The 11,412-nt window shown below is 38.0% G+C and overlaps 1 protein-coding gene across 1 annotated transcript; it reads left to right on the top strand.

Annotated features, from left to right (window-relative positions):
- The first annotated feature begins 2,626 nt into the window (after positions 1-2,626).
- Positions 2,627-8,147, top strand: LOC139718838 (NADH dehydrogenase [ubiquinone] 1 alpha subcomplex subunit 6-like). Its single transcript, XM_071630301.1, has 3 exons — positions 2,627-2,765; positions 6,119-6,234; positions 7,292-8,147. The coding sequence occupies exons 1-3, from the start codon at positions 2,627-2,629 to the stop codon at positions 7,418-7,420; spliced, it is 384 nt and encodes a 127-aa protein (XP_071486402.1). The 3' UTR covers positions 7,421-8,147.
- The last annotated feature ends 3,265 nt before the right edge of the window (positions 8,148-11,412 follow it).

The following is an 11,412-nucleotide window of genomic DNA, read 5'->3' as shown; positions in this document are numbered from 1 at the left end:
CCTTTTTTTGTTTTTGTTTGTTTGATTGTCAGCCAACATGTAAACAGAATTGCATAAATGTGAATCTCTGGTGATGTGTTCGCTTGCTTGTCAGCTGATTTGGGGAGAGACTTGGCAGAAAAAAAAAAATGTGAAGACACTTTTTTTCTTTTTGATTGTTTGATAATTGAAAAATGTAGCATAATTCATTTTCATGGTAATTGAGCATAACTTTGGGAGGCCTCTAGCACAATCCCATTTTTCATGCTAGCCATATACCATCGGTGGCAGTGGTTTGTTCCGTAAGCAGGGAAACCATGATTTCATCATTGGCAAGCCAATTCATTCTACCAAGGTACCCTTTTTTCAGTATCTTTGTGAAATCACAAATTTATCTCCCAATCGGTAGCAGAGAGCAGTCTTGAAATCTGATCTTTATAAAATTTGAGTCCTTTTTCAAGTTGTCTAAACAAGCAAGCTGTGGGATTTTCAGAGCAAGTTTGTAACGTATGCATGTGAGGAGATTTCTGTGCATGGCGTTTTATTGCATGATGGCTTGCATGCTGTCTGCACTGGATCCAGTGGGACACTTGCACGAAAGGCGCCCAAAGGCTAGAGGACGGCAGAATTCACAAAGAAAGTGAATTCATAATACCTACAAAGTGATTAATTTGCTGACAAATTCAAGTACCCACTTATTCTATCAGGGAGAAATAGCAATTTGGAATATATGCACACAATCAGGCTGGTTCTGATTCTATTTTTCTCTTTCAGTGCACTCCCGTTATAACGAACACAGTTATAATGAAATTGCAAGTACAGCAAAGTAAAAATTCAGGCCCCAGATTATCCACTCTTTTTGGGGTTTTTTTACTGTTTATCTGTTCGATTATAATGAAATTTCGATATAACGAAAGAAAACAGTCGGTCCCGAAGACTTCATTATTAATGGGAGTCGACTGTAGGAATGTTTGTAAAATGATGTCAGACTTCACTTTCATGGGGCTGATTCGTGCGCGGAGAGGCAAGAGCCGTAGGAAAAAAAAAATTTTGAGTCGGATCAGGCCGATAAGTGCGGCAGTCCTGCATTCAGCGATCCCGCTGGCGCCCGTTTCAGCAGGTCACTGCATATCGGTTGATTAGGAGCGTGTTTCTACAGGGGACACCTCCCATCACCTCGTATCACCTCGCATCACTGCTAATTTTGTCCCTCGCATCACCTCATATTTTACGACTACTAGAAATGTTTCTAATGAGCGATAAGTATGTGGTGATGCAGGACGATGCGAGAGAACTTGCTGTGAACCGGAAGTCGCGTATTTTACAGATGTGGTCACAGGTCACACCGTATGGGAAGGTAAACAAAATGATAAAGATAGCACAAACTGTCAAACTAGATCAGGACGTAAAATGTGCATTAGTATTTTCGCTCATACTTTTTTCACTGCCAATCAGAGAATCAGGAGTCAAGTTCAATCTGCTACTTTGAGAAGGAGAAAGTGGCCGCATGTTTAGGGAGATGCAACGTCTCAAATTAGTAAGAAGCATGTATGATAGGCTACATAACGGCATTCTGCTTTGTTTTGCGTCCCAAAATGAAATGCCCCTCACTACTTCTGTCATCTGCCGTGTTTTAATGGGCGCTCTGCATCGGTTGATTAACACTTGATTTTTGAAAAAAAAAAACAGATAGGATTTTTTCTTCTTTTCATCATGGATAGTGGACACGTGTGAGTAACAAAAAATCACCGTGCAAAGTTGCGACAATTTATACATCAGATGTGAGATGAATAGAAGTGAATAGGGGGGCCTCATGAGGCGTTCCCCCCCGGGCCTCATGAGGCATGGGGGTGGTCCTCATGAGGCGTGGGGGCGGTCCTCATGAGGCGGGGCAGTCCTCGTACGCGGGAGCGGTCCTCATGAGCGGGTTTCCCGGACGCGTGTTTTTTTTAGACGGCGCAGATTGGGGACCCTAAAAATCTATTGGGGACGCTATCCCTAAACCTAACCAGTCCTAATCCTAACCCTAACCATCAAACCCTAACCCTAACCCTAACCCTACCCTAACCCCAACCCTAACCCTAACCCTAACCCTAACCCTAACCAAAAACCCTAACCCAACGTTTTTCCCATAGGTTTAACACGCGCAAACGCTTCCCGGACTGATATAGCACGACCACGGCCACGGTACGGCACGGCCGCGGTGCGGTGTAATCGGTAATTTAGTACAGTCGTGTATGTAAATATCTAATTAGTTTATTGACACTATATCTACCATATTTACCTTGTGCAAGCGTTTCCTTCGGCAGATGCTGTATTCGCTACAATATATGGAAAATTATAATTATAAAGGCGCTTTTTCTAGCTCACTGCTCTGCCAACTCCCAGCCCATCCAGCTTCAAATTTCACAGGGCGCTGACATGTTAACCTCACTCAGCAATTCTTTAACACTATTTTTTGAAGAAATTAATGATTAAAACAAGAATAATAATTCAATTTTAAATATTATTAAGTAGGTGATTATTTTTATAATTAATTCAAAAATATATTCAAAATCAAACTTAAACTTAGTTTATACCAACTTACTGTACGTTTACGCTAAATTCTGCCAAAGCGACCTAGCCACCTAGCTCGTATTCTGCGATCATGGCGTCTCTCAGCCAGGCTGCCCGTGCGGCAGCAGTAGCAAAACAAGTGAAACCATTTATGTCCAAAACTCCCGAAGAAGCCAGGAGAAGAGCGAGACAGCTGTACAAGGCATGGTGGAGAGAGGTTCCACACGCAAGTATGCTTTTGAATACTCCATTTTGTATCTTATTGGATTGTTTGAAGATTCATGTGTGGATTCTAGTCACTGATGATGATGATGACACTGCTTGGGCTACTTAGTGTACAGACTACAGTACAGTACGATTACTTACGTGCTAGCTGCCGATGCTATCCCGCGGTCCTGACGGCCGCGCCGCACGGCACGGGGTGGCCTCACAGAACTACAGTATTGTTGCCTTCGTCGTTTGTGTAACAGTTGCTAGTTGGTGATGTGTGTATGAAGTGTGGCGCTAGTGTGTATACTTTTGAATTCGCACCTGTTTGTCAAACGATCTCCAAACATGTATACAAACTCACTCTTGGGAAAGAGTTCCTTATGTACCCCCCACTAATTTGCACAAAATAAATAAATTACTATTTTTTTTTACTACAGCTGTAATAATAAACTAAATAAAGGTTATGCTTCTAGGGTTATGTCTCAAATTAGGAAGTCTTCCCATAAATGGCATAACCTTTATTTAGTTTATTATTAGTAAAAAAAAATAGTAATTTACTGGGGGGGGGGGGACATAAGGAACTCTTTCCGAAGTTAAGATTTAATTCTAAGTATTTACAAGTGTCGGAAAATCATTGGAAAATTTTGATCACTTTTTTAAATGCTGCTCTGTACTCAACTCTCAAGCACTGCTGCACAGTGCAAATACGCTCAGCGCTAACCGCACCAGCAACCCTAACCGCACCAGCGACCCTAACCGCACCAGCGACCCTAACCGCACCAGCGACCCCGGGCCCAACACGTACGTGTTACTAGTACAATGTGTAGTTACAGCGACCCCAACACGTACCATTGGTTAACAGCGCCCCGCGCCGTGGTTAGTTCAGCGCATGCTCTGTACACAAGCACAGTACGAATACTTTCAGCGCATGTTCTTTGCACTATTAAAGGATCGTTCATTTGGTCTGAATGTAGTGACACAGGTCAGCTTTTGGTGTTGTTGAAGAGATAAAAATTTGTTTTTCTCTTTTCCTTGGCCAAGTCTTGCATTAGCGGTTGTACATGTACATGTTGTACCTTCAAAGTGGTTGAGCACGTGTGGAAATGTGTGCTGCCACTTTCTCTTTCTCTTTAATAGTACAACGTATCTTTTCTTCTTTCATTTTCAGGTAGAATCTATACCATAATTTCCCTTTCCTTCCTATCAATCATTTCTGTGTGGTTTTCCTCTTGTCTAACTTTATCAATTTTATATTTAGGCCTAATTGTAACTACTTTGTGCCTAATAAATTGTTTGTTGTTTCTTCATGCATGGGTTGTTTTTCCCTCCAACTACAAAGGTCTTTCCCTTCTATCCTCTCCAATATCTTTTTATGTGTCATTCTAATGAATCATTTTCTTGATTTCCTTTTCAACCTGTATAATTCTTTTTTTCCTTCATATTCATATTTGCCTTCATCCAGTTTTGATTCATATCTTATTCTATTACTCTACAATTGTACCTAACTGCTTTTCTGTTTTTAATCTATATTTTTCTCTTTGCTTTCCTCATTTGTTTTCAAACATATACATTTCTCCCTTGCTTTCCTTTATACATATAAATGCATGCATGTTTATCTTCTTTTTTCCCTTCCATTATCTTTTAGTGTACTCTCTATTTTGTAAACCTTTTGTTTCATTTTACAGGTTTTTTTTGTTTCTTTCCTTTCCTTTTCCCCCTTTTCCTATAGCCTTAAAGCCTAAGGCTTTATATACGTTCACCCTTGTCTCACATGTATAACCACATTTTTCACAAATCTTCTTCCACACACACACACACACACACACACACAACATGAACAACCCCAATCCTCAATCAATCACTCCCGCGACTCGATACAAACTGAGAGAAAGGCGGAAAAAAGTATTATCTTTTTAAAGATACCATAAAAGAACTTGCTCTGATCGCTATGAGAAAGCTACATTCCGCGCTTGCTGCCGTGAGTGTGTTTTGTACACCGTGCTGCGCTGTCTGCTCCTTTGCAACGCAGTTATTGCCGAGTGAACATGCTGCAGTTAACATATTCTGACATGTGTAAAAGTATCAAAACAGTGAAAATTCCTTTTATACTGGACTTGAATCTCATGCAGATGCAAATATTTGAGGCTTTTGGATAGTTAGAGTGAGTTTGGGAATGTTTGGAGATTGTTTGACAAACAGGTGCGAAAGTACACTAGTGCCTAAAGTGTGCTGCAATGATGTCACAAACTGTTGTATTTTATTCTTCTCATTCAGCCATGGCAGCACCAAAAACTTGAAAAATTATTAACGTCAGAACAAATTTTCAAATTTAGCTGAACAAATGTGTTCTGCTAATTTCTGTTGATATTGCTGCATTCACTCATTCCACACATATGTACGTTGTATATATGTATATTTTTTCTTTAGTGTTAGTAAAAGGAGAAATATTTACAACATGAAATTTTCGCAAATTGCCATTGGCATAATTCAATTCATACAGTGTACACAAAGACTTTCACATGCATTTTAATTCCTAGTTTTACAGTATTTGTAATTACATCCCTACAGCTGTGAGGAACACTAGTGTATGCTTACTAGGTACATACTACCGTAGTGCAATGAATACCAGGCACCGACACATGCAGTGTAATGTATGTTAGGGGATGTAATGGCTGAATAAATGGGATTCAAAAATCTGGTCTATCTAGGGACCCAAGATCGTCAATATGTCTCAGGACTGACTGGTGTTATCTTCCTGGAACCAAGAACAGGTCCAGATCCTTGCTCATTCTCAGCACACCAGTTTGTGGTGCACCCTCTGATTACATATTTGCTGGATCTGATTTACAGCTTGAACACTTACAATGTACATTACCTGCATGTTAAAAAGAGCTTGTCTACACAATGTACTGTCAATCATACATTGCACTTTATCTTAATGATAACCTCAGGGACTGCATTTAGGACTGTTTAAGCACGGTGCTCAAGCATTTACTGGGTAGACCTACATGCAGAGTAGTCCAGTGGTGGATCCAGAGGGGGGCGCAACCGGCACACGCCCCCCCCCCCTTTATTTTTCGTCAAAAACAAAAGAAATAAAATCCCAAAAAGAAAAAAATGAAATGAAACCCGGAAGTGGCGCCAGAAATATTAGTTGCCCCCCCCCCCCCCTTTACAGAATTCCTGGATCCGTCCCTGTAGTCAGTGAGGTTATTCTGAGTTTCCTGTCATTATTCAAATGTTTTTGACTTATGATCATGAAACAGTGAAAATTTGTTTACTTTTTTGTTCTTTAGGTCCGTGAGGTTCAGTGGCAGTTATTTTGAAATTGTATCATATTGACTGATTGTTTTTCCCCCTCCTATCTCTCCAGTCCAACAGTACCAGCTTGATATAACTGTGAAGGAAGGAAGGAACAAGGTGCGAGAAATGTTCATGAAGAATGCACACATCACAGATCAGAGAGTAGTCGACATGCTGGTCATAAAGGTATGACATCGTCTGTCATTACAACAACAACAACAAAGAAAGAGTGAACAAGTTTATACCGTATAGTTTTTTTTTTTTTTTATGACAGCACTCTTCATCTTAAATTGCATTCAATGTCTTGACTGCCATGATTTCATCTTTTTTTTTTTTTTGTATCTTTAGAACAAATTGTGCTGGCAAATGCAAGGAGACAACTCCATTTAAAAATCAATGTTGAAGACATCATCAATTTTGATGCTGTTTATATTCTATGGCTCTTTAGATTCTAATTTTCTTGTTGTTTTATGTAGAAAAGGACATTGTCACATTTCAAATGTCAAAGTTACCAGCAGAAGTAATGATAGTTGTAGAAAAAGTATGATTATATTTATAATCATCTTTCTCGTTATTATTATCATCATCATCATCATCAGTATTATCATTATTCACATCATCATTATTATCATCTTCATTCATATCATCATCATCATCATCATCATCCTCATTTCCCATCATGAATGGGGAGCACTGCAGATGGATGAATAAGGCTTCAGCCTCTTGAAACGATCGAGTCTGGCATTGTCAAATCCTGCGTGATTCAAACATCCTTGGACAGGGTGGTTGACCCATAATGTCTTCTTTTGGCTCTGTTGAATAAATGGCTCCTTGGCAAGGTTTGGTTGGTAATGATTGGGCCCTCTGGAAGAGCAGCTCTATAAACAGTGATGAGGCTTCACACTCATCATTATTTTATTAAGTACAGTACTACAAAAATTGTTATCATTGTCATTGTTGCAGTTACTAGACAACCAATTATCATCATTAGTGTTACAGTGCATCCACATTACAGTGAACACAGATTAATTACAACGAAAATCTCATAACAACAAAGTATGAATTCAGGTTCCAAAATTATCACTTACATCTACAGGTATCGTACTGTTCAGCTATAAAAATTTTGATGTAACAAAAGAAAATTTCCTGTCCCAAGGATTTCATTAAGATGAGAGTTGGCTGTACCAGGTTTAATTCCAAGTCTGTTTTTTGTTTTGTTTTGTTTTTCTTCCGTCCTGTCCAGGGAAAGATGGAGTTGGAAGAAACAATCAGGGTGTGGAAGCAGAAGACACACATAATGCGCTATTTCAATGAATCGGAGAGACCTGTACAAACAGACTTCCTGACAAGGTTCTACGAGGGAAAGAATTGAACAGAGATAGATATTGTACATATATACCGTGGAACTTTTGAATACTACAGACGTCTTATTTTGAAAATTCACCGCCATGATGTGCATGTGAATAATTTGAAACTGGTCGGTTGAGGTCTGCTTCTCGTTACACTGGCAGTATTCAGGAAAATTTGGTCAATGTTATGTAATGATCAGAACTGCTCACTGGCAACAGCTTTTGAAGAAATGAGTCTGTACTTAAAATGGCTCATATCGACATGTTTGTGACCAGGTACATGCAGTTCTTGAATATACAGTGATATAGTTTATGTGAGAGTGATATGCAATATCTGTTGTTCAGGGTTGGACAAAGAAGCAAAGGCACTACAGAATAAAAAACAAACAAACAGCAGCAACAATTTGTAACATTGCAAAATATGGAAACTTCACAAAGAAGGCAAAGAGACAAAATCTACAAAACTTGAATGTTGCTCCCCTCACTTGAAAATCTCTTGAACACCTGTGAGCTGGACAGTAGAAAACTTTGCCCACATTTCCCTTTGTGTTTACTGCAGCAGATCCTCATAATTTTATGTTGTATGTGCATTTGACATGCACTGCTATGTGAGATATTGCAACATAAACCAACTTGGATTTCAGACTGTGTGACCTGTGTACTCTTTTGCTTCACTGTAGTAGCGTGATTTGTGCTGAGGTGTAGACATGTACGCATGTATGATGTGAAACATGATAGTGAGACCAATTACAAATGCATTTTTGTTTGAAGATTATCTTGTGCTTAGTGGATGTTCAGAAACCTATTTGTGAACTCGTAATGTTCCATGGATTCTGCAGTCACTCTCATCGGTATGTGGATGCTGTGTCACTTTAGCAAAGGTAAAATAAGTGGATAGTATGTAAAGTGTATACAATACATAACAAATTTACATCATCAGCAATAAAACGGTCTGAAATTCCCATGTAATATTTGAAGTGACTGCACAAGACTACCTGTTCATATAAAAGCTATTTTAGGTGAATAGGTGTAGCAGCTACTCGGCTTGTGAGGACAACTTATCGACTCTCCAATATTTCTTCATCTTGCAGAGTATGTGAATTGTCCTGAACAAAATACCCTGTCCCTTGAGCCCTCTCTCTGATCTTGGGGTAATTTTATCAAATCAACAGGATTTTGACTTCTTTGTTGTTGTGAAGTGAAAAAGTTGGTAGAAGACTACACCAGAGAAGTCTGGACTACACAAGACTACACATGCAATTATATACCGAGAATCCCCAAACAGGCGGAATGTTTCTCCCCCACCAGTGCATGTATTCAAGCGTTGTCACGATAGGATAAAAGCTTTACAAAAGTTTTGAATGTTTGATGGTGTTTGCAATTGTCCGTGTGTGATACTCCTTTATTTTAGACACAAGTTGCTGCAGATAGCAATTATGCTACACTCTCCCAACATGAGTTCTACCCACATACACTATAGCATTCATCTGCAGATTTATTTTATTATTACCACGGGTATGTAATTCTTTCAAGAACTTGTGTTGTTCCAATACCCATACACAGTCGATCAAATTGGGAGGGGGGGGGGGGGGAATATCATCTAAGAAAGAAATTTTGGAATGATCATTTTTTTTTTTTTTTTTGTTAAATTAGCAGAGACAGAATGGTTCAGTGCAGTGCATATTTGTATGGTCAATTCAGTTTCTTGAATTCTAGAGGATATTGCTTTCAGGAGCTGGTTTAGCATCATTGATAGATTAACATCTCGGAATTATGAAAATTGCATATCACCATGTGGGTGTACAGTGGATAGTGCAGTGTAAGCCTTCACAAATATGCTACCTCTCTTTTGTACAGCTTCCCTTGAAATGCTGTTTTTAAATAGGCAACAGGGGAAGTGATGAGCTTTGCAGTCACAAAGAAGTTGTTTGCCTGTACACTTATACAAGTATATGCTTGGCTGAGTTTGTGCGCTCTACAAGGTTTCATTACTAAGCGCTACCGTGTATGTGTAGATAGTGTAGAAGTACATGTAGTTCACATTACTGGTAAACTTTCAAGGAATGCATATGCAGGGTAGACACCCCTGATTTTTTTCACATTAATTAGATTGACCAGATCGGAGCACAATTCTATTAATTACAGAGATATCTTTAAAGGAATGGTACAGTTTTGGTTTATTTTAAAGGAATGGTACAGTTTTGGTTTAGACGGTGTTGTAGGTTTCTGACTGTGTGTGTGTTTGTGAGATTATGAGTAATCTCTATAAAATATGAAAGAATATGTAATTCTTAGAGGAATTCACAGTATATTTAAAGAAAATTGGTCTTGAAATGATGGAGGAGATATATAAAAAAAAAGCAATCCTAATGTAATGCTACGGCCCATGACTTTTATTAGGATCTCTTTGTTTCACCTTATTTTGGGATATCTCAGTCATTTCAAAACCAATTTTCATCAAATAAACTTTCAATTCCCATTAGAATCGTATTCTCTGTAACATTTCAGAGTGGTTTCTAAATATCTTGGAAAATGTTAAAGGCTGAATCCTCACCTTGACCAATACGATGTACTGTACTATGTTAACCCTTTAAGGCACCATGAAGTGAAAAGTGTAATATTTTCCCCAGGGAAATTAGCTGCAGAAATTAATGCCCTTTAACAATACAGTAATGTCTTTTAAACATTAAAAGGTAATTCCAGACCAGTTTATAAGTTAGCCTTGTGAGAAAGAATAAAAACTTAAATTACAACAGTCAAAATTTGATCAAAATTGGATGAAAAAAGGGAAGTAATGAAATTGTGAAGTTTCACCAATTTCTGCAGAACAGTTCTTATATTGTACAGTTAAAGTGAATATGCAAATGAGTGAGCTCATAATGTTATCACCTCACAATTTTCCATTGATTGTATTAAAGTGTAAAACATTAAATGTTATTCAGGTTGATTGACTTCAAAATATGTAATGATCAGTCAGATATATCAGGATTTGAAACTGGGGCATAATTGCATTTGAATGAAAAAATGGAAATTCCAAAACAAGTTGTGAGGGGATGACATCATCACTTCACTATTTACATATTCATATTGACTATGCAAGAACTGTTTCAGGAAAAATTAGTGACATTTCAAAATTTCATAACTTATTTCTATCGAATTATGATCAAATTTTCATTGTGCTAAGAAAACTTTACTCCCCTTTTCAGAATAACTTTCAAGTGCACTGGTATTCCCCTTTAAACTGGCACCTCGGGACATTTACTGCATATCTCAAGAAAAATCACCAGGTAGATGCAAAGTGCTTTGGCAGAAAGAAATTTGAAAAAACACTTGCCAATTTCAGAGAGAAACTGGGACTCTGATCTGATGAAATGTGTTGCATATTCAAAAATTGGTCATAGAGTTGGCAATCAAAACGATATTGCAAATTTAGCTACCAAAACACTTGTGTATATAAACCAGATCATTGTCCTTTTTTCTAATCTGCAACATACTAGTTTGCAACATTAACAATGAATTGTGAAAATTCAAAAAACAACAGAAAGGATATAGCACCAAAACAGAAAAATGTGGTTTTTTTTTTTTTGTGTTATCTAATGGGCTAATAGTTAGTACAGTGGACTCCCGTTACAAAGAAGTCCTCTGGACTGGCAGTTATCTTTTGTTATATTGAAATTTCATTATAACCAAACCATTAAACCATAAAAAGACAGAACAGATAATGTTGCAGCCTTAATTTTTACTTTGTTGTAACCAGAATTTCATGATATCAAAATTTTATTATAACCATTCTATTAAACCATAAAAAGACAGAGCAAATAATCTTGCAGCCTTAATTTTTACTTCGTTGTAACCAGAATTTTGTTATAACCGTGTTTGTTATAACAGGAGTGCACTGTACATACAGTTCATTAGCACATCTTAGGAGGCACGAAAATACAAATACGTAAGTTTTTTCATGTACACACACACACACACACACACACACACTAATGCTACACACAATTGGGGGAAG

The sequence above is a fragment of the Diadema antillarum genome, unplaced genomic scaffold, assembly GCF_040938485.1.
Source record: "Diadema antillarum isolate AM-2024a unplaced genomic scaffold, OU_Dant_1.0 scf00000100, whole genome shotgun sequence".
Lineage (NCBI taxonomy): Eukaryota > Metazoa > Echinodermata > Echinoidea > Diadematoida > Diadematidae > Diadema > Diadema antillarum.
This window is presented reverse-complemented; position numbering and strand designations above follow the sequence as displayed.